The following is a 24,591-nucleotide window of genomic DNA, read 5'->3' as shown; positions in this document are numbered from 1 at the left end:
AGTTATCCAACTTGTCAATCTGATGTACCTTGTTACTATAAATAAGTATTGTAAGTTTCAATTGAATATCTCAAGCAATAATTGAGATATTTGACTTTACAAAAAACTTTAACCAAAATTTCTAAGTTAAAAAGGGGCATAATTCTGTCAATATTGTAGGCAGAGTTATCAAACTTGTCTATCTGATGTACCTTGTTACTATAAATAAGTATTGTAAGTTTCAATGGAATATCTCAAGTAATAATTGAGATATTTGACTTTACAAAAAACTTTAACCAACGCAGACGCCGACGCGGACGCTGACGCCGACGCCGGGGCGACTACAATAGCTCTCATATTCTTCGAATAGTCGAGCTAAAAATGCAATGTAATATATAATGAATCAATCACTTATGCCAAAGATTTATACTAGTAAACAATAGCACTTATAAGTAAACTAGAACTGCCACTATCTTGGCGTGAATACCCCCGCATACCACTTTGTCAGAATCAACAGTGGCCATTTAGAGCGCAAGGACAACCTCCCTGCCAAATCTGAGGTTACTAAGCCAGTGCATTGCTAAGTTATGTATTCTACATGCTTCAAATGTGAAAATGTCAAAATCAATACATTGCAGACAGGACATTCTTTAGCAATTGAGAAGAAAAGCTTTTTTTTTTGTCAAGGTCCCTGTGACCTTGAACTTTGACCCAGTGACCTCAAAATCAATAGGGGTCACCTTATAGTCATGATCAACATCCATGCCAAATTTGAAGACTGTGGGTCAAAGGAATCTTAAGTTAATGGGTGGACAAACTTTTTGAAGTCAAAGTCCCTATGACCTTGACCTTTGATCCAGTGACCTCAAAATTCAAAAGGGGTCATCTACTAATCATGACTAACCTCCATTCCAAATATGAAGACTGTGGGTCATAGGAATCTTAAGTTATTGGGCGGACAAGCTTTTTGAATGCAAGGCCCCTGTGACCTTGACCTTTGACCTGGTGACCACAAAATCAATAGGGGTCATCTACTAATCATGACTAACCTCCATTCCAAATATGAAGACTGTGGGTCATAGGAATCTTAAGTTATAGGGCGGACAAGCATTTTGAAGTAAAGGCCCCTGTGACCTTGACCTTTGACCTGGTGACCTCAAAGTCAATAGGGGTCATCTACTAATCACGACTAACCTCAATGCCAAATATGAAGACTGTGGGTCAAAGGAATCTTAAGTTATAGGGCGGACAAGCTTTTTGAAGTCAAGACCCCTGTGACCTTGACCTTTGACCTTGTGACCTCAAAGTCAATAGGGGTCATCTACTAATCATGACTAACCTCCATGCCAAATATGACGACTGTGGGTCAAAGGAATCTTAAGTTATTGGGCGGACAAGCTTTTTGAAGTCAAGGCCCCTGTGACCTTGACCTTTGACCTAGTGACCTCAAAATCAATAGGGGTCATCTACTAATCATGACTAACCTCCATGCCAAATATGACGACTGTAGGTCAAAGGAATCTTAAGTTATTGGGCGGACAAGCTTTTTGAAGTCAAGGCCCCTGTGACCTTGACCTTTGACCTAGTGACCTCAAAATCAATAGGGGTCATCTACTAATCATGACTAACCTCCATGCCAAATATGACTACTGTAGGTCAAAGGAATCTTAAGTTTTGGGCGGACAAGCTTTTTGAAGTCAAGGCCCTGTGACCTTGACCTTTGACCTAGTGACCTCAAAATCAATAGGGGTCATCTACTAATCATGACTAACCTCCATGCCAAATATGAAGACTGTGGGTCAAAGGAATCTTAAGTTATTAGGCGGACAAGCTTTTTAAAGTCAAGGCCCCTGTGACCTTGACCTTTGACCTGGTGACCTCAAAATCAATAGGGGTCATCTACTTATCATGACTAACCTCCATGCCAAATATGACGACTGTAGGTCAAAGGAATCTTAAGTTATTGGGTGGACAAGCTTTTTGAAGTCAAGGCCCCTGTGACCTTGACCTTTGACCTAGTGACCTCAAAATCAATAGGGGTCATCTACTAATCATGACTAACCTCCATGCCAAATATGAAGACTAAGGGTCAAAGGAATCTTAAGTTATTGGGCGGACAAGAAAAAACCGACGGACGGCCGGACGGACAGCCGGACGGACGGACGGACAAGCTGATTCCAGTATACCCCCCTTACAACTTTGTTGTGCGGGGGTATAAAAATTTTAATAAGAAACAAAATTGTCACTAATACATTTAGGTACTACATGTATAAACAATTTACAGTTACTTCCCTTGCACAACAACCTGAAAATTTACGCGTGTTTGTCTCTTGATAAATACAACATAATTAAAACTATCATAACAGTTAAATAATACTTAATAAGAAATTGTATTTTAAATTACTTCAGTTTATATCACAATTAAGTGGAATTAATTTTATGACTTCTTCTGGCCGTAAGTTAGATTGGTCATAAATTAGATTGTCTCCCAGGCCCAGCCACTGGCTTGTCCCGTTCATCCCATTGCGGTACCCCATCACAGGCACAAAACTTTTTTGAGTTCTGGAACAATCCTGCTGAACGCGCAATAATTCCACATGCAACCCTAGAATGACATAATACAGGCCCTATAAAAAGGGGAGATAATTCTGACAAAAAATAAAAGTTGAGAAGTGGTAAATTATGATAGTAACTTTGTTTGGAAATTTTCAAGGAACTAGTTTTCACATGTCTAGAAAGTATGTAATACTTTTTTTAAGTCATCTTACTTATTAAATGTTATTTTGCAATTATGTTTAAATGCATCATGGTGGAACTTGGGCTGCGGATAAATTACCAGTTTAATTCCATAATCAGCAAATTAAGATTACATCAAAGTGAAGAGCAATCTTCCTCCCCTTATGATTCTGTGCCTCCACTTATGCCTCCAGATTAATTTTAAATTTCATGAAAATTATGAAAACATATTAAAAAGTAAAATATTGAGAAGTGAACAAAGAATATAATTTTCACATTGCAAACAGCCCTAACAACCCAAAAAAAGCCCTTACTGTACTAGGAACACAGTCGAAACATGGTGATAAATACCGCAAAATCGGTCATAAATCACAAATAACATGGGAATTATTACTTTTATCTTGAATCTCTTTCATTTTTCTTAAAATCTCAGTTGTTTTTTCTCAAGTTTGATTTTCTTGAAATATTTTGGTTCATCTGGAGGCATGCAGCTTTAAGACAGTTAATTGTAATAACTACAAGAGAGAAATTAACTTAAATGTTAGCTGAGGAATTAATGTATACATTGACAACAGATTACATATATAAGTGTAAGAAAAAATGGCGTTTGCCTTTTCTATATCATATGAATAAAAAGAAAACCACACCTTTCATCTTTCTCTTGGTTTCTGAGGTGAGCAACTGTACTGGGACAATTATGTATCATCATTGATCGTCCAATCATCTCCCAAATCTTTAACCTGTCATTTACAAATCTGAACTCCGCCCTTCCATCTGGCCCCGCCTCTATATCTCCAAAATCACCTGCTGCAAACTACAACAAAGAAAGTAAGATATTACAACCAAACAGTTAATTGATTAACAAAGCAAAATATCATGCACTGAAAAATTTCTTGGATTTCCTTTTATAACTTTTATGAAAATAATGTAAAACATTTGATATTTTACAATTAAGACTGATGCTAAAAAACAAAACTTTTTTCCTATCTTACCTCATTATCAGACTCTGTCAAACCAAAAATATCTCCACAACTGAAAAAAACATGTATAACAGTCATTTATTTCTTTTTATCTTCTACCAATAAAAATTCCCTAATGATGTGTTTTTTTTTAGATATTTGAAAACTTAGAAGTACTTTAACAAAAACAATTTTTAAACTAGTAACATTTTGGATTACCAAGACAATACTACTTATTACTAGCCTACACCACAAGAATAAAAGTATGTTCAGTCTGTGGGACATTTCCTACCAAGAAACTTAAACAAGAGGGCCATGATGGCCCTGAGGTCGCTCACCTGTAGATAGGCCCCCCCCCCCACCCCCGGGCCAATTTTTACCCAAGGGCTTTTATTTGTTTATTTGAACAGACTTGGTAGACACCCATAAAAAGATGTTTCATGCTAAACATCTAAGTTCTAGCTCATTGGGTTTTTTAAACGAAGATTTTTAAAGTTTTTACTATACACAATGACACCCCTGGGGCAGGGCCAGTTTTGACCCCCGGGCTTTTATTTGAACAAACTTTGTAGATATTTACTTAAAAATGTTTCATGCTTAAAATATCTAAACTCTAGCTATTTGGGTTTTTTCAAAGAAGATTTTTAAGTTTTTGCTATACACATATAAGGAAAATCAATGACCCCCCCCCCCCCCCGGGCGGGGCCAGTTTTGACCCCAGGGCTTTTATTTGAACATACTTGGTAGACACTCATTAGAACATGTTTCATGCTAAATATCTTAGCTCTAGCTCTTTTTGAGTTCTTTAAAAGAAGATTTTTTTAAGTTTTTACTATATGCATATAGGGAAAATCAATGACCCCCTGGGGCGGGGCCAATTTTGACCCAGGGCTTTTATTTGAACAAACTTGGTAGACACTCATTAGAAGATGTATCATGCTAAATATCTTAGCTCTAGCTCTTTGGGTTCTTTAAAAGAAGATTTTTTAAGTTTTACTATATGCATATAGGGAAATCTATGACCCCCTGGGGCCGGGTCAATTTTGACCCCAGGGCTTTTATTTGAACGAACTTGGTAGACATTCACTAGAAGATGTTTTCATGCCAAATATCTAAGCTCTAGCTCTTATGGTTCTTTAAAAGAAGATTTTTTAAGTTTTTTACTATATGCATATAGGGAAAATCAATGACCCCCCGGGGTGGGGCCAATTTTGACCACAGGGCTTTAATTTGAACAAACTTGGTAGACACTTACTAGAAGATGTTTCATGCTTAATATCTTAGCTCTAGCTCTTTGGGTTCTTTAAAAGAAGATTTTTTTTAAGTTTTTACTATATGCATATAGGGAAAATCAATGACCCCCCGGGGCGGGGCCAATTTTGACCCCACGGCTTTTATTTGAACAAACTTGGTAGACACTCACTAGAAGATGTTTCATGCCAAATATCTTAGCTCTAGCTCTTTCGGTTCTTTAAAAAAAAGATTTTTTAAGTTTTTACTATATGCATATAGGGAAAATCAATGACCCCCTGGGGCGGGGCCAATTTGACCCCAGGGCTTTTATTTGAACAAACTTGGTAGACACTCACTAGAAGATGTTTCATGCCAAATATCTAAGCTCTAGCTTTTAGGGTTGTTTAAAAGAAGATATTTAAAGATTTTTCTTTCGGTTGCCATGGCAACCAGAGTTCTGCATGGAATTAAATTCTTTGAACAATTTTTAAAGGTGACCACCAAAGGAACATTCCTGTGAAGTTTGGATGAAATTGGCTCAGTGGTTTATGAGGAGATGTCATTTAAAGCAAAAGTTTACGGACGGATGACGGACGCCGGACGACCGACGGACGGACGGACGCCGGACGAAAAGCGATCACAAAAGCTCACCCTGTCACTTTGTGACAGGTGAGCTAAAAAGTCTAAAAATGTATCCTTGAACATTTGGCAGCCCACCCCCAAGTTTGAATATCCTGGTGGACAAGATATTATCTTAACCTACTGGTTGCTTAATACAAGTGTGTTTCTTGCATGACTTTTATTTTAACTGAAACCCCTTAAAGAAAAGTACAAATTGAATTTGCTCAATGTTACAATTACCAGTTTCTTGTCAACATTTTTCTAAATGTTCTATTACACACAATACTCAAGTCCTTTCTTACATCAGTTCTTCAAAATTTAAACATATAGTATTAATACATAAAGCTGTTGCAAGACTGTTACATCAATGCGATTTGGATACAGTGCTTCTTCTTAGCTCAATAGCGAGAGCATAAAATTTGTAATCCAGGGTCACTGGTTCTATGACAATGAGTCCAATGGTCAGTTGTCTGTAACTAATGATTCAAAAATCATTTGGGAATAGTAATAGGTCATAGCAGAGAAATTGGTAATAACTGGAAAGTTTGTTCAGTGGACTGGATGTCAGGATATGACTAACAAGAGCTGTCGGTAGGACAGCACGCTCCACTATTCTAAGTGCTTGATAGTAAAAGGGCCTTGATAATGTTAAATTTTTTAGGTTCACAAAGGGGCATAATTCTGTCAAAATTGTAGGTAGAGTTATCCAACTTGTCAATCTGATGTACCTTGTTACTATAAATAAGTATTGTAAGTTTCAATTGAATATCTCAAGCAATAATTAAGATATTTGACTTTACAAAAAAACTTTAACCAAAATTTCTAAGTTCCAAAGGGGCATAATTCTGTCAAAATTGTAGGTAGAGTTATCCAACTTGTCAATCTGATGCACCTTGTTACTATAAATAAGTATTGTAAGTTTCAATTGAATATCTCAAGCAATAATTGAGATATTTGACTTTACAAAAAAACTTTAACCAAAATTTCTAAGTTCCAAAGGGGCATAATTCTGTCAAAATTGTAGGTAGAGTTATCCAACTTGTCAATCTGATGTACCTTGTTACTATAAATAAGTTTTGTAAGTTTCAATTGAATATCTCAAGCAATAATTGAGATATTTGACTTTACAAAAAACTTTAACCAAAATTTCTAAGTTAAAAAGGGGCATAATTCTGTCAATATTGTAGGCAGAGTTATCCAACTTGTCAATCTGATGTACCTTGTTACTATAAATAAGTATTGTAAGTTTCAATTGAATATCTCAAGTAATAATTGAGATATTTGACTTTACAAAAAACTTTAACCAACGCAGACGCCGACGCGGACGCTGACGCCGACGCCGGGGCGACTACAATAGCTCTCATATTCTTCGAATAGTCGAGCTAAAAATGTGTAAGAACTGGCGTAAAAACCAGATCAACAAACAAACAAATATCAAAATTGTATATATTAACCTGTCACAGCCATCAGAAATGTCACCACATTCATGCATACACAAAGCGTGTTTCCCAGGAGTTAGACCATCTATCGTACCATCTATAACCATCTTATCTTTGTCTACCTGCACAAACCTGATCAACCCTTTCACCATTTTGCTACCTGCCTCCAAGATCGAGACACCTGCACCAAGATGTGCTGAAATGTATATTTAAAACTTAATAACAGTCAGGACATCATTACATGTGAAACTACTTTACTTTAAAACAAGTATATCAAAAAGACTGTAAGATGCATAGTTAAAAGTTTCAAATACATGTAAAATAACACTATTCTATGACATAAACATATATTCATTTTTGTCATTGAAATACATAACTAAGTTCAGTAACCATGTAATAGAAAGTTGCCTTTTAATCAATATAAGACACTGTACCTAATTCTGTTGGTTTTCTTTTAATACATGTACCTCGTATTTTCTTATTACTAAGTTATTAGCATAACATTGTTGAGACTCCTATTATATCCTTAGAATGGATGCTTATTTTAAATGGCAGCCATATTACTATGCTGGTTACACGCATGTCATTCTGGCTTCTCAGTTTCAATAATTTTATCTTCTGATCCCTAAATTAATTAATGGACAGTTCAAAATTCAATGCAGGACAAGTTCATTACACAAAATCAGTGGGTAAATAAAAGAATTAGGAAAATGAAGAAACAAGAAATTAACCTTCAGTTTGTATCCCTCCCATTCCCTTTAGTACAGCCCTCCTCCCTGTTCCTTCAATCATGTTTTTCACCTGATCTGTCCCAAGGCGACCTTCAACCAGTACTTGACCTTTCTGAAGATCTACATTCACTTTGTCAATCCCTGTAACATAAAACAACTTATAGATTAAGATACAGGTTTGTTTGTTTGATTGGGTTTTACATCACACCAACACAGTGTAAGTCATATGGCGATGTTCCAGCTTAACTGGTGGAGGGAGACCTCAGGTGCCCTTCCAGGCATTATTTCAGGTACATATGTAAGCGAGTAGAACCACCTAAGTTCGATAGCTTCCTCACATGAAAGAATCAAAAGTCCCTGAGGGTATCAAAACCCACAGTAGTGAGGGGCAGGTGGTTTGAAGTCATTGAATGACCATACTTTTTCTAAGGCCCAGTGAAGGATGACTATTATATATTGTCAATATCAATATTAAAGAAACCGAAGTTTGTTATTATACCTGTAACACCTTCAAATGCCTTCTTGATTGACTTTGCACACCCTTCACATGTCATCTCAACATCAAACTCAAGCTAAAATAAATATATCAAAATTACATGTACTCGGACTGCATGTACTCTTATCAAAACTGGGCCAAAAATATTTTATTGCTATCTTTATTGGTTTCTTCACCAGAACTATGACTGAACAGCAATTGACTTATATCAGCTAGATAATGAATTTGATTGACTGAAAGCTGTCCATATAGATAGCCTCTGCTATGTGCTATGCATGTGAAATTGATTTGAAATCTAAAATTTCATAAAATAATTGAGTAAATTCCATTTTCAGTTGTTGGAATTTCACATTTTTGACTTCAGGTTTTCTCCCTTTTCTGATTTATTGTGCTATATTTTCCCATTCAGAAAGCCAGAGGTTGTTTTAAAAGTTGAAATTGGATATTGGGATAGGGCAAAGCGTTGGTTCAAAGCATCCAGGGAAAAGGGAAAATGGGCTATAATATGGAATAAGACCGAAGGGTCTAAATCAAGAGTTATATAAGATTCATTTGGGTTTCCTTTCATTCAGTTTTTCATTAATTGGAAAAATTACAAATTTACTACTGAAATATAGAGGGGGTCTAATTCTTTTAATTGCTTGGGGAAAATTTTTGGTTTACAGACTCCATAATATACTGAATATAACCATATTATATTGAATTCTTTGGATAAAGAGTCAATGGGTTCATTTCCAGGGAATTTTAAAAAAAACGATTCTCCCTCCAACTACTGATCTCCTAAGTCTTTTTTGCAGACACTGTTCACCGGTTCAAACCAATCCTTGGTGAATTCTTCATTGAGAACACCCACCACTCTTTTTTTGGAATATTTTATTTTTTGTGTTTCAGATATATGAAGGTGAAATTTGTGAGATGTACAATGTAATCTATCAGTGATTTTCCTGCTTATATAACAGACTCCGAAAAAAGGCCTCTTCCCAATTGAAAATTTCTTTAAAATCATGCAGTTTTCCCAAAAATCTAAACTTAAACCTGCTTTTTTACTTCCCAAATCAACAATTTTAGTGATAAATTTTCCCAAAATCAAGTGGCTAAGGCCTCTTCCCCAATGAAGTGAGAAAAATCATTGTCTATAGTGATTGAAATATGCATTGTTTCAACATACAGTATATATTTGACTATGTTATAAATCTAGATTTTGTATCACTCTTTTAAAAGGTGTGATTTTTTTCATAAAAATGTTATGATATATAACAATCCCTTTCACACTCCATTTATCCTTAATTATTTGACATGTTATGATGTAGTACCTTGACTGAGTTCAATACTGTTTATGTTGAAAGTCACACATATTTATTTGTCAGCAATTAGCTCTGCATGTTCATTAATTTTTTTCCTTTGTTTATTTCATCTTTAAATTGTCTTTAAAATTGCATAAATTTGTGTGTTTGAAATTGAATATTATTATCACTTTCAATTGTATGTTAAATGTAAACTATTCAATTGCTGTTAGGCCTATGCATTTAAAGTTTCATGTTGTATGGTAACTGTAAATTGTCTTTCATGATACAAATATGCTTAAAATGCCTGGAGTTAGATATTTTATCAAAAAATACCAGAAATAATGAAATCAATATTGAAGTAAAAGGTGTATTTGTTATTGAAATATTTACTCCAGAAATAATAAGGGTTAAGGGATGAAATGTTAAGGGGTGAAATGTCTTACCAATTTTGGTAGTTCTGGCTTCCATAACTTTATATGTCGCTTTTATTTTAACGTTGTAATTGCAGTACTATAAAACCTGTTTGCTGAAGTCTCTTTAGCTACATGTACAATTTCGGAGTATCACGAAGTGTCCTAAGGGGTAGAGGGGTAGTGTCTGGAGTAAAGTGTCTTGGAGGTGTGGGGGAGTGAAGTGTCTGTGGTGGGGAAGTGAAGTGTCTGGGGTGGGCCCTGGGGTGAAGTGTCTGGGGTGGGGTTGGGATGAAGTATCTTGTTAAAATAATTTGTATTTGATTTTGATAGCAAAATTTTTTAATCATTTATTTTTGGAGGGGTCGGGTTTGTCCTGCTGTTATCTAGCCCGTTAAAATCCCCACGTACGCAATCATTATCTGAGATATTTTGGAAATAAGACAAACATGAAGAAATAAACTTCATATGTTTAGCAGTCTAATTTCTTACCTTTGTGGGCGCATCCATCTTGAGACTGGTTCTCTGCTGTACAGTAGAGTCTACAGTCAGTCTAAAACGGACCTTAAGTAATTAAGGTCCGCGGTTTCTAACAAGAATGTCATAAAAAAAATGTTAATTTTAACAAACGAAATAAAAAAGCAACTTTAAAACGTCCATAATTATGTCTACTTCATTATACTCCGAAAACACGCTGGCACTTTCCGTTCGTAAAAATTCCGCGAAAACACCTTTCCGCGAAAATGCATCCTTTCTAAAATTAAATATAAAAAGTCACGTGTGCCTTACTTCCGCGCCTTTCAAACCGGGAAATGAAAATATGAAAACAGTTAAAAGTACTGAACTTTTTCTATGCATGTGCATTCGTATAGAATCACATGTCCAAGTTATGCGTTCATGTTATACATTTTGAAAGAAATACTGACTGTTTGAATGAACGCTGCTTATTTTCTGTAAGTCGGAAATTATGTTGAAATTATTCGTCCATAATATTTTCGTACCTTTTATTTTAGTGGCTAATTTATCCATTTTGATGGTAAAGTTATGAAAATGTCATTAATTGTTGTCATAGATCAGATAAACCTATATTAGCAACAGTTGTAAGCCATTTTTAGCAGCCTTGCAGTTTTGTTTATCACTTCATGCAGCAATTTTGTTGTAAATTATTGAGAGGTCCAGGTTCAAACCCAGGTAAATTTCTGAGAATTTTTTAGGTTTACAATAATGACAACAAGAATAAAATACATAGAAATGAAAGTGCTTTATGTGCGAGTATTGACTAGCAATCAGACAGAAAGAAAATGATGGTGCTTCCGACTTATGCTTTCTGTGCGAGGGACCAAACTGGTGTGGAAGAACTTAACATAATATTTCTTTATAGTAATTTTCTCACTACACATAGCATACCCATTCACATACGACACTACACAGGTGTAAACGCTATCTCAATTTGATTCGGCGATTTTTTCCCTTTAAACAGGTCTGGGATTTCATGATATTTACGGACAGTCTGTAAATTTATGGACCATCTATAATTTTACAGATTTTTCTATCTGTAAATTTATAGACATTAAATGCGAAAATAGTATAAGTTGTATTAAAATTAAAAACCGCAGGTTAATAAGAATAAATTTACTGATTATATGATTAAATGTAACAGTATGATAAGATTCAGAACAATTTGATGACTTTCAATTTTCACTTTTAACAAAAATTTCAAAGTCATCATACAAAGATGAAACTTATCTCATTACCTTTGTTAATAGAAACAATCAATATAACAACTTGTTTTAAGCTGCGGATTTTAGTCTTTAACTAAAAACAGCAAATTTAACATTGAGGATCTGTAAATTTATGGACTGAAAAATCTTTAAATTTATAGACTATCCATAAATTTACTGACAGTCCATAAATATCATGAAATCCTAGACCTGTTAAATTGTGAAAGGTCCGGTACTGTATCAATTGTAAATTTTTTTTTCTTAAAATGAAAATTTCCAAGTGACCCTTTTTTAGATATTTCACAAAGAATTTACCACTCTTTAAGGGCATTTTTCATCTGTTACTCTATAACCGGCTGTTTACCTCGTATTTCAGTTTTGCATCTAGGCCGCGCTATTGCACGATTTGTGCATACTTTTTGCAGATCGCGCATTTTAATGAAGTCAATGCGTGCCAAGTTGCCCATCTGACGATCTTTTTTATCTTCATTGTATCTTGAACGAGCTGCTTGAATGCTTCAGTCATGTTTGTTTTCACTTGCGGTAACAACTAAACAGAGCAACAGATAAGCTTTAAAAGTGAATTGGGTATTACTCCATCATTTCCTTTGGAATTGGGTATTGGCTCCATTTAATTGGGTATTCCAAAACTCGATACCCTATGATTTCAAGATCAATTGGGTATTCAATTATGAAGATATGAATTTTATGGTTTATAAAGAAAATAGAATAGAACAATTTACTAGAACTTTTCACAATTGTTTTATTTTTTTATATAAAATGCTCATGTTATATTTCATAATATTTTTAACATGTTCGTTTTCTGACTGATTTTTGGTTATTTACGACTGTTTTGTTTCAAATCATTTTCCCTTTTGTACGACGCCATATTGCCTTCAAAGCGTCTATTGATACAGCTGGGACCTACTTAATGACGGTCTCCGCAAAATCAACGGTCTCTGCCGGTCTGTTAAGACCGTCGACCTGAGTAGACAAATTGACGGTCTTAGCTTAATTGATATGGCTTACGGTCTTTGGAGACCGGGACCGTCGAAGACCGGAGACCGTTGATTAGTTAGCATTGATTCGGAAATATTCAGATAGCATGCATATCGATATAATTTGTCCAAAACTACGAGCGAACGACAGATTAATTTTGCGGTGGTGAAAATGACAATACGCACGGGTTTTTAAGACAATTGAGTATTTTATTTTTTTCAATGGGTTTTGATACGCATTCTTAAAAAATCAATTGCGTATTTTATAAAATTAATTGCGTAAATACGCAAATACGCACCTTATCTGTTGCTCTGAACTAAAATACGTACTAAATCACTTGTAGCAGCCGGCTTGGGTCATCTCGCATGTGTATTGTAGAATTTGTCAATATATTATTATTAATTTCCGTTGTTGAGCGTATGATAGCTGTCAAAAATGCCTAAATTTAAGATAAATGAATTATTTTCGGTACATGCCATATTGTTAGGTAAATGCATGTCCCCCAAATTTTTTCCAAATCCCCCACATTTTTCAGTTGAGTAGGGGACAATCCCCATAATTTTGAAATTCTAGATGCAACACTGTATTTACATGTTTGCAATGTACAAGTTGATCAGAATATGTTCTAAAGATTTGACCAGTTGGCTGTAAAATGTGCTTCATTATTAGGTAACCGTACGACTGAAAGACTTCTCTAAATTCATTCAGCTTGAAAAATCTTTTGCCATGAAGTTTAGATTATCAAAAAAATGCTGCGGAAGTCCCATTAATTTGGCCTTTAATTTAATTGAAAGACCCTGGTTTAACATAAAGTTTTGAAAGAATCTGGTTTAACTTGTAGTTTCAATTTGCCATTTTGGATAATTGTTTAATTGAACTGTAATAAAAAATATCTTTGAATCAAACTGGAAGCATTTCAACTTTCCGTTTGAATATCAGCAGTAAGATGACGTTTTGATTTTAAACAATACAGGGGTTTATTTAAGCGGACGCCCGCTTGCCCGTGTCGGGTAGAAATCGCTGCGGGCAAGTGAAATTTGAAAGCAAATTGCCCGGCGGGCAAGTGAATTTTCATTATGCCTTCTTTTAGCTTTGATATCCTTTGCCGATAATACTTTTCTTTCCGTTCATATTACAGTCAAACAAGTGTATTTTTTTTTACTGTTTCTGATTGTAGTTGGACTCCAATCAAATTACGTAAAAAATACTTTTTCCATTTTGCTTTCCTTTCAAAATGGCGGGCGGCGCCGAAAGTTTTTCCATTTTTAAAAGAAAAAAAGTCTACAGCAATTAAAGAAAAAGCCACGGCAAAGAAAACATCTGATTTTCTGAATAAATAGCATTAAATCACAAAAATTCAAGATGAGTTATGTCAATAAAGACTGGCACAACTGCAAGGTTCAAGAAAAATCGGGCCGTAAAAATCTACTCCTTTGAATCCTGTACGCTATTTTTTTCTTCGTACGGTCATTCTTTAACTAACTGGCGTCAACTCATTTGCAATAGGCCTATAGAATTTTTTTTTAATTCGTCACCAGTAATCTTTTTTACACAAATCTTGACGAAAAATCATAATAGTCTTGAACTGTTGTTAATTTATTTTCCTTTCTCCCCTACAGCAATGTTTACAAATATTCTAGATCTATTAATAAACAGAATAAAATAATCCATAAAATGTTTAAAATCCTTTTTGGTAAATCACAGCATATTGTGTAACTATAAGTTATCTGAGGTCAATCTAGGTCATGCCTAATTTACGACCAAAACAGAAAAAAACCTCCTTAGGTGAAACATACAGCAAATGACGTTTATTTCGTCTGACAGTTCTTTGAACCAGTCAGTGCTCTGAACTGTATGATTACTGCATGCGGAGAGTCCCTTTGATGTGACATAGGTTAAAACTTCAATAAAATTTCAATACAAACAGAGAGGATAGGAATCAGACAGATCAATTTAAATTGAGTATAACACATCCTGTCATGGACTTGGAGCAACTTGTTGTTTTTAAAAATGAAATAAATTTGAAAGGTACATAGCTAGTTTGGTAATGCAAACAAAGCAAACATATTTTTGATATTTTACATTGTTTGAAATCAACAATAAACATTTAAATCCTATCACAATTTTCAACAATCGATGTACTGTTTCCTTTTTAAAGTTGTAATAGGGAATAATTATTTTTAAGGTGATAGCATCTGAATGTTACTATATTTTAAAAGTCACCTGGAATAGGGCCTAATTATTACCTGTAATTTTTATAAGCCATAACAGATCATGACTATTGTTAATCTTCATTTTCATTTTACTATTTTGATGTGAGGAATCCCTGACATTTAGGAGTTTTTCTAAATTAAATCTCAGGGATTTCTTTTGGATCCCTGGCAAAGACAGTTGTGTCGACATCTAGACTATTGTGAATTAGCAAAAAAAACATATACAGAAGGGAATTTAGGACTATTTTACTATCTGAGGCATTAGTTGATAGGATCTGCAATAAATCTTATTTTTACCCATAATTTCTGCTTAGATTATTAACAATCTTCACATTTAAGATCGGGCAACCTGTTTTTCCTAGGGGCAAGTAGATTTTCAAAGTTACTTGCCCTTCGGGCAAGTTAAAGTCAAAACCTTAAGTAAACCCCTGCAATACATCAAGGCAAAGACAAATTGAAATTTTGATCACTTATATTAGAAAAAATCAGGAAATTGTAAGCTAAATATATGTAGATTGTGAATTTTTTGCAGACTTGTGTATGGCTCCTTTGGACTCATTGTGGAAGACCGTTCGTGATTGTGAATGGGTCCGTTATTCGGTACCACTCATATAAGGAAAATAATCGCTGCGATTGCATGTCTGGCATTGTCTGCTGCCAGAAATCATTTGTAAATATTTAATTTTAATTGTCTGGGCATAACATGTACTATTGTAGGAAAAAAATTCGGATATTTGCAACAATTGCCAAAAAGTATATTTAGTTTCTTTAATGATTATCAAAAAGTTAATCACTGTATTTCATATCAATTAACCATAATTTGAAATGAAAATATGATTAAACAATTTACCTTTTGAAGTGAATATATGTAGTTTATGTATATAATTTCTGATATATTCACAATTTAGGTTATGGATAATAAGCATACAAACTGAACAGAAGATCAGCGATTGCTGTGTCTGCTATATTGCTAGATTATAGCATCAAGTGATGAGTCTGTGCCTGCGTTAGTGGGTAGTAATACTAAGTATTAGAATCTTGAATTTTTTTTAATTGGACAAAAAAAAACTTTTTTCAAAGACACGTTTGAACTTCTGTGTACCCCAAATTTTAAAGTGTACCGAGTACCCCTGGCAGTTTTCAATGACAAGTGGTACATGTACCCTTTAATTTGAAATTGAGTGGGCTTGCAGAAAAAACATCCCTTTTAGAGATACTGAACAAAGAAAACATAAGGCCTAAAAAAAAAATTGTTTTGTTCGGGTCACCCGACCCTACCTAATAATATGCGCCGACCCTACCGTTTTTTTCGTGTCCCAAAAAAAAAAAAAAAAAAAAAAATCTATGAAAATACCGTATTATTGAGGTACGGTACGGCAGTGCTCACCCGGAAGGGCAATTCAGGCGAAAATTTCGCTGTGTATATTTCCATTTCGCTCTATCAATTGATCAAAGAGACGTCAACATCGCCGATAAAATCTTAATTCCCAAAGAGTAATTACTTGCCGATGTAAAGAGCAGAGATTGTATCCGCCCATATGACTACTGCTAATTATCATTATCCAATCAGAGCGTCGCTATATACTACTCTTCTACCTGTATGCAAAGCGATAGACCGCCTACCCTAAACAGTAAATAATGAGATCATCGGCCCGAAACGGGTATATTTTGCGAGTTTAATACGGGATTTGGCGATAATTATAGATTAATTTTTTCCGATCATCTAAACACGTGCAAATCTTCCCTAATTGATATACACGCGGTGTTTAACCTGTGCAATGTGTTTTTCACGGCTATCACAAAACTGTTAGTCAATTAAAAATAATTAATTTCATTTGGATGATTTCAGTCCGTTAACATCAATTAGAAATTGTAATGTCGCTCACGTCATGGCTTAGGGTGAAATCAGAAATGCCCAAACCTAGCAGTAAAAAAAAGTTACTGATTCTGATACACCTAAAACACGCGAAAATTTAAGAAAGCCAATTCGCAAAAATCTTATGATTGGTATGTTGTAGCAGGGCACTCGTTTGGCCATTTTTGGGGCCGAATATCGGCCCCATTCCCCTCTCAAAATCATATGCTTTTTTCCCCTATTTCAGCAGAAAATTCCCCTCAAAAAAAAATTGTAGTATAAATGTTTGATATTCAACAAAAAAAGTGATGTTTTCATTTCATAAAAATAAAATATATTTCTGTTTAACTTTCAATGGATTGAAAACTAAATTACAGTTGTCAATAACGCTGTATGTTAAAACCGAAAGTAGCAGGAAGTGAGAAATGTAAAAGGGAGGTAACTCTCGTAAAATTATTGACAAAATTAATGTGGCAGATAATCATCGTAGGAGTTTACCTTATATTCAATTTGTTTAGAGAATAGACATACATTGTCATATTCTGCTATTTAATAAACAAAACTATTTTAATTTCTGTCAGTTGTTGTTGGAAAAAACGTATTTCTCTTGCAGTTTTGTACTCAAATATTTTCGTACCCAGTTTTACAGTTACAGACAATTTTCTCTGAAACCAAACCCTTTTTTAGAAAAGGCATAAAACTTTCTTGTTTATTTTTATTTAATTCTTATTTCAATTCTCATTGTTATAATTGTTTCAATCTAAAGAACAGGCAGAAATATTTAGAAAATAGATTAAGAACTGACCAGTGTAGATTGCAAAATAGTGTGATACATTTTTAACTTTAAAAATAAAGAAACAATAAATGACTATAATAGGAAATTATTTTGCTGTGTTTCCATCACTTGGGTACAACATACCCTTGCCTAGGAAAGTCTGCCTTTCCAGAGCTTGTTGCACTGATTCAATTTTTGTTGTACAAGTTTTTTTAAAAAAACAACAACAACAAAAACAACTGTCAGTTTTAATTTTTTATCATAAACAAGAATGCTTTATGCTTGTTATAGATTTTAATATAACCCTAACGTTTTTCAGAATTTGCACTTCACCTCTCACTTTAGAATTTGAGGGGTAAAAACCCTTGGCCAAAACATATATCTGGAGCTCTGATTGATGTCTGAGTCAGTCAAGTGCAATAACAATGCAATAAAGAAAATAATGAGATAGCCTATTTCAAGAAAAACTTCATGTGATATGTTTTATTTGTTAGGTCTATAGTAATAAATATACTAGCTATTGTAAGTTGGGTAGGAAATTGTGCTAAGAGTTAGTGTAAAACCTTAATTTAAAGAACTCATATATGGCTTAAAATTCCCCTTTTTGTCTTAAAATGACGCAAAATTCCCCTTCCTGAGGGTATGGGTACCTGTTGCCAAAAGTTGTCTAGTGCCCTGTGTAGACAGTGAGGGTGTTTTGCATTGTTATCTTTGTAGAAATGCCAAATTTGACACAGCTTTTACGCACGTGGGCACGACATCCTAAAACTACGAATCATGATCGGCATGCGACATATCGCGTATATCATGTGCTCATGTATATAACAAAAAAATTTGTCAGGAAAGAAGTGTTCTTATTGTTTCAATATATATATTTGTTTTAATGTCATAAATATGACGCTCAGATTAAGATTTATTAATATTGTAAATTTCAAAAAGCCTTATTTATAAAGATATTGCCGAGTTTAACATTTCATATAAATAAAGGGAGGTAATTAGAAATTTATTTTCTTTAATTTCTCAGTTGAATTTTTCAATAAGAAATGAATGAATATAATTTTAGTTATCAAATTTAATGTGCACAAATGTTTGCAGTACAAAGTCTTCGATATTTGAAAATTGTTTTATAAGCATAATTATATGCACATAAATGTGACATTACAACATAGAAGGTCTTAAAAGAAATTTCTGTAAACAGAACAGGATAATAGACAGTTTTTATTAATCATTATCCAATGTAACTTTATCTACTGTTAAAAGTGAGGAAAGTAAAAATATAAAGTTAATTTATTCATCATATTTTTTCTTACACATTATTATCAATAAATCTACATGAAAATATATAAACAAATATTTAGAGAAAGCTTATAAATAGCTGATAAATAGATTGTGTTTCTATTCTAGTTAAAGGATGTATAGCCATGCATGTTAATGCATACGCATTGGGATGTTTCCCTTCTGCCGATTTTTCACGAGGAAGTCACTTCTCCCTAAAATTCCCCCCAGGATGAGCCCTGGGTACGGTACAGGTTTTATCGCCGCTCTTAGTTACAAAATGGTGGATCACATCGTCAATATTTGTAAAACGGCGTGTGATCTTCACCAGAAGAACACCGAGAGTTTAAGATTGTTACACCTGAAATGTCTTTTGAAAACATAGAAGGGATGTATTTGTGCCACCCGGGAGGGATGTCAGAAATTTCCATATCTTCATTTCAATATACTGGTGAATAATAAAAAAAAAAAAAAAAAAATCCGACCTACCCTACCTATTCCTTGAGAGCATGTTACCCTAACAAAACAGTTTTTATGCTCCCCGAAAAAATTTCGGGGGAGCATATAGTCGCCGCCTTGTCCGTCCGGCCGTCCGTCCGTCTTTCCGTCCGTCCGTCCGTCCGTCCCCTTTTCTTGTCCGGGACATAACTTTGAAACAACAAGAGGTATCAACATGAAACTTTGTAGGTAGATAGATCTCATTAAGTAGGTGTGCAGTGCACAAGAACCGTAACTCTGCCTTGCCTAATTTTTGAATTATTCCCCTTTGTTTATTTTTACACTTTGAACTTTGTCCGGGACATAACTCTAAAAGTATAAGAGGTATCAACATGAAACTTTGTAGGTAGATAGATCTCATTGAGTAGAAGTGCAGTGCACAAGAACCGTAACTCTGCCTTGCCTAATTTTTGAATTATTCCCCTTTGTTTATTTTACACTTTGAACTTTGTCCGGGACATTACTCTAAAAGTATAAGAGGTATCAACATGAAACTTTGTAGGTAGATAGATCTCATTGAGTAGAAGTGCAGTGCACAAGAACCGTAACTCTGCCTTGCCTAATTTTTGAATTACCCCCTTTGTTTATTTTACACTTTGAAATTTGTCCGGGACATAACTCTAAAAGTATAAGAGGTATTAACATGAAACTTTGTAGGTAGATAGATCTCATTGAGTAGAAGTGCAGTGCACAAGAACCGTAACTCTGCCTTGCCTATTTTTTTAATTATCCCCCTTTGTTTATTTTACACTTTGAACTTTGTCCGGGACATAACTCTAAAAGTATAAGAGATATCAACATGAAACTTTGTAGGTAGATAGATCTCATTGAGTAGGTGTGCAGTGCACAAGAACCGTAACTCTGCCTTGCCTAATTTTTTGAATTATCCCCCTTTGTTTATTTTACACTTTGAAATTTGTCCGGGACATAACTCTAAAGTATAAGAGGTATCAACATGAAACTTTGTAGGTAGATAGATCTCATTGAGTAGGTGTGCAGTGCACAAGAACCGTAACTCTGCCTTGTCTAATTTTTGAATTATCCCCCTTTGTTTATTTTACACTTTGAACTTTGTCCGGGACATAACTCTAAAAGTATAAGAGGTATCAACATGAAACTTTGTAGGTAGATAGATCTCATTGAGTAGGTGTGCAGTGAACAAGAACCTTAACTCTGCCTTGCCTAATTTTTGAATTATCCCCTTTGTTTATTTTTACACTTTGAACTTTGTCCGGGACATATTTCTTAATGTATAAGAGATATCAACATGAAACTTTGTAGGTAGATAGATCTCATTGAGTAAGTTTGCAGTGCACAAGAACTGTAAAAATGTCTTGCCTACTTTTGGAGTTATTGCCCTTTGTTCATTTTGACACTTTGAACTTTGTCTGGGACATTACTCTAAAATTATAAGAGATATTAACATGAAACTTTGTAGATAGATAGGTCTCATTGGGTGGAAGTGCAGTGCTTAAGAATCATTACTCTGCCTTGCCTTATTTTGAAGTAATTGCCCTTTGTTTATTTTTACTTTTTGACTTTTGTCCTGGACATTACTTTAAAACTATTAGAGATATCAACATGAAACTTTGTAGGTAGCTAGATGTAATTGGATAGAACTGCAACGCTTCAAGAACCTAAACAAAGCCTGGTCTAATTTTGGAGTTATTGCCCTTTGTTCATTTTTTTTATACTTTCCTGTGTCCAGAACCTTCTCGGGGAGCATCACCCGGTTCAACCGGTTCTTGTTTTTTTTAGGCCTAACAATAAACAGTACACAGATTTTTTTATTGTAAATACAATTATACATCATTTTACATGTACTGACCTGCAACCACCTCCTGGTGAACTTGTCCTGAACTTTCTCTTATTATCTGGGAATTATACAGGTAAATTCATTTAGTCCAGGCATTTGGAAAGATCTTTTTCTACATTCCTATTCTTTTTAACAGGCTGTTTTGGAATGTCATCCTTTTCTGTAGTTTTAATATTTTTTTTTGTTCTTTCAGGTGAGGCTATTTCTTTAAGATGAGTACACCATCAAAATCTCCAAAGCCTAAAGGTAAATTAAACAATAGTCTGTAGGTAAAGATTAACAAGATTCAGCACTAAATAGTTTATCAGGTTCAAATTTTAATTTTGAAAATACTGATAATTGCTAGCCTATACCGTTACTACCAGTCTCCTTTAAAATGTAAATTAAATATCTTTTGAGTACACCCAGAGAAGATATGCAACATTTTAAACTCTAAAACACAATAGGAAAACACAGTACAAAAACATAGTATCATATATTTCAGGCAAGGAACGTGTGTGTGTATTTTGCGAGCAAGGCAACATATCTGAAGAAACATATGGAAAACTGATTTCTAAAGCTGGCGTCACAGCTCATTATTTCTGCATGGTATGGTGGAGACATATGTTTTTCAGGACTTTTAAAAGTTTGACTATTACTTGTATAAAATATATTAAGGGCTGTCCTGTCCGCCTGCAGATTTCTGATTAATGTTTATGTACATTAAGATGTTTTTTAACCTACATGCATGAGTATGGTTTATAATAATAAGTATAGACAGTGTCATGTTATCATAACTTCATCCAGAAGCAAAATTTTTCACTATTGTATTAGAAATTAACGTTCAGTTTAAACCAGCTTTTTAAACAAAGTATTGGGATAAGATAGATAACTTTGCCCTAGTTATGTTATATATAATCAATATATATGTATAATCTTATCGGTCCATACTAACTTTTGACAAGATCTCCAACCCTTGTTCCTTATTTAAGAATAGATTGTGTAGTATGGGATACCTCCTTTAGGATAGAAATATTATAATTGATATTTTTATGCAATATTTTGTATTACCAAATTGAATTCACAAAAGGCAACATTAAATTTAAAGCAACACAATTTATAGATACTAAGAAAATATATTTCAATGAACAATAACTCTCAAGTAAACCTTTTACTGCATGAGCATATAGTGAAAAATGACCATTTTCATTGAAAAGCCTCCTGATACAAGTACAAACTGCGATGAAACTATGAAAAAAGGTTCCAATACTGATGAAACTTGCACAAATGTTGACTGGACAATAGCCTTTGTAACAGCATGCTCAATCTTACATTTCTTGTTACCATGGCAATGGGGGGACATCTCAAAATTGCCAAAAAATCACTATTTCCATTAAAAATGATTTCAAAGTGCTGCAACTTTTCAATGGATTGAGAGTGCATAAAAGGCTTTTCAGCGTTGGTTACATGTTACCTTAAGGTCTGCCTTAGATCATTTTTAGCCTGTCACTTGTTCAAAAATTTCTTGGAGATGATGGGGGCTACCACCGCCTTCAAACCCGGAAACAGAAGGTGGCAAATTCCCGTTCCGGCAACCCCTTGTTTTACCTTTTTGATAGGGGGGTGGTGCCAGAAAAGTGTTCACTTTTTTTAACAACATTTCCCAAATGAAAAACAGTGGGGCCTAAATAGGGTATTTTTTCACTATATTAGGCTTCTGAAAGGGGGTGGGGAGTGAAATGCCATCTAAACTATCCTTTATGAGGTAAAAGGTTCAGTAGTACATTAATTTATGGGAGAATTTACTAAATCTTACTGAATCTGTCTTTAGTCTTGCCTGTTTAGTTAAAATATAAAGGGGTTAGTTAAATAGTAGGGTTTGAAGCTGAGGTAAAGACACGTTGACAACAAGATCATGATTTACCCATCTTTATCCTCAGCTGTTTTTATATACATTTCTTGTAAAGTAGTGGCTGTTTAATCAATGGCTGCTTCCCCTCAGGAAAGTTCTTGAAATTGTGTATTTTTCCCCGAAAATTTATTTTACATCAAGTTTATTTCTTTCCTTTTTGCAAAAATAATGTGGTGTTTCTTTCCTTTTTGCAAAAATAATGTGGTGTTTTTGCCTAATTTCCAGCTGAAAGTTTCAATCTTAATATAATATATACATAAATATACCACACATGAAACATTATTTTGACTAAAACTTGCCCTCATCTCTCACATCTTACCAGATGTTTTCATTGAAATTTACTTTTATTCATTCAATGTTGTGTTGCCACATGTCTTGCATCTTGATTGTTAACCTATTTCCCATTTCAAGAATCTGCAATGTGATTGTCCTCTGTAACATATATATGGTTAAAGTGACTTCCCTTTAAACACCAAGTTGAAAAATAATTTAATATTTGTGAAATTTTTTTAATGCGGAATGTAAACATTCATCATCTTTATAATGTGGATTTTTAGTGTCAAATATATTTCAGCTGTTTTCTAGCGGACTTAGTCAGAATGGGAAATCAGAGAAGCAGGGAATTCTGGGCTTTCTTCCAAATGATATCATGAAAGAAGTAAAACGTGGTGCTAGACTGGTATGTTTTATATTAATTTTAATTGTAGTGTAATTTGTTAATAATTAGCCAAAACATTGTAAATGCATGTTATATTTTACGTTAGTATAAGTAATTAATATTCCTTTTAAAACATGAATAAAGTGTTGAGTATGAAGAGCATTTTAGGTTTGTTGTAATTTTCTTTAAAATAGACCCTGCTGGGAAATTTTAAATTAAAGAAATCACCGTGGTATTTCTGTCCATCTATCTGCCTTTTTCATGTCTCTTATATTCTGTAAACAGAATTTTCATGTAAATTGGGTCCTTTTTTAACCAATTTAAGACAATTTGCAACAGCTATGCAGCATCATCTAGATCTCATTTGAAGGTCAGATTGTTCATGGAACTTCGGTCTAATGTTTATAACATGTTGCTTTGCATTTAGATGATCAGCAAATTGCAGCCAAAAGTTTGCACTTATACCCCTCTTCAGGAAGTATATATATTTCCTACTATTTCTGAAAAAAATGCCACAAGTAAAGAAAGATCTTAAGTGGATCAGTATTTTTTGTAGTTTGAAATGATGATATGATACAAAGATGTTGTTGTGTCTAAATTTAAAATAGAATGAGCTGTTGTCTCTGTTTCTTGATTTCTCCCTATTTCCCCTCGATGATGTAATTTCCCCTTTCCACGGACAATGTAACAATTCTCTTATGAGTGAAAAAAATCCATGGTTTTAGAACCCCATAATTATGGTCCTTTATCTTTAGAGTCAATTTCGCAAAACTTAGAATAATCACTAACTATAATATATATATTTATATAATGCCCCTTCCCCCATCCCCTCCCCTTTTGGAAAATTTAATGCCACATGGTGTTAACTAGGGAATATATGGTATTTCAAATAAATTGCTATGTTCAAAAGAATAACATAGATCAAAATTTCTTATTGTACTAAATTTGTTCTCTTTCTCTTATAATCTAAATACTGCTTTGTTTGGAAAAAAGGAAAGCA

General features: G+C 34.1%; 2 protein-coding genes across 2 annotated transcripts in view; one reads left to right on the top strand and one right to left on the bottom strand.

Moving 5' to 3' along the window:
* Window positions 1–2,175: 2,175 nt before the first annotated feature.
* On the bottom strand, window positions 2,176–10,466 carry LOC132725564 (copper chaperone for superoxide dismutase-like). Its single transcript, XM_060710699.1, has 7 exons — window positions 10,383–10,466; window positions 8,198–8,270; window positions 7,699–7,839; window positions 6,983–7,163; window positions 3,708–3,747; window positions 3,363–3,529; window positions 2,176–2,584 (listed from the first exon to the last, which is right to left on the bottom strand). The coding sequence occupies exons 1-7, from the start codon at window positions 10,398–10,400 to the stop codon at window positions 2,449–2,451; spliced, it is 756 nt and encodes a 251-aa protein (XP_060566682.1). The 5' UTR covers window positions 10,401–10,466; the 3' UTR covers window positions 2,176–2,448.
* A 192-nt stretch (window positions 10,467–10,658) lies between these two features.
* Window positions 10,659–24,591, top strand: part of LOC132725559 (uncharacterized) — a 30,707-nt gene continuing 16,774 nt past the window's right edge. Inside the window, exons 1-4 of the mRNA XM_060710695.1 lie at window positions 10,659–10,726; window positions 21,236–21,288; window positions 21,527–21,630; window positions 23,508–23,612. Coding sequence (XP_060566678.1) covers window positions 21,255–21,288; window positions 21,527–21,630; window positions 23,508–23,612 — 243 coding nt within the window. The 5' untranslated portion in view covers window positions 10,659–10,726; window positions 21,236–21,254. The remainder of the gene's footprint in view (window positions 10,727–21,235; window positions 21,289–21,526; window positions 21,631–23,507; window positions 23,613–24,591) is intronic.

The sequence above is a fragment of the Ruditapes philippinarum genome, unplaced genomic scaffold, assembly GCF_026571515.1.
Source record: "Ruditapes philippinarum isolate M1 unplaced genomic scaffold, ASM2657151v2 ctg4328_1_1_1_1, whole genome shotgun sequence".
Taxonomy (NCBI): Eukaryota; Metazoa; Mollusca; class Bivalvia; order Venerida; family Veneridae; genus Ruditapes; species Ruditapes philippinarum.
This window is presented reverse-complemented; position numbering and strand designations above follow the sequence as displayed.

Excerpts from the sequence above, each read along its gene's own strand:
- LOC132725564 (XM_060710699.1), bottom strand. Across the intron at positions 3,530-3,707 it reads TGACAGAGTCTGATAATGAG|TTTGCAGCAGGTGATTTTGG; the intron begins GTAAGATAGGAA and ends TCTTTGTTGTAG. Across the intron at positions 2,585-3,362 it reads AACCAAGAGAAAGATGAAAG|GGTTGCATGTGGAATTATTG; the intron begins GTGTGGTTTTCT and ends ATGTCATTCTAG.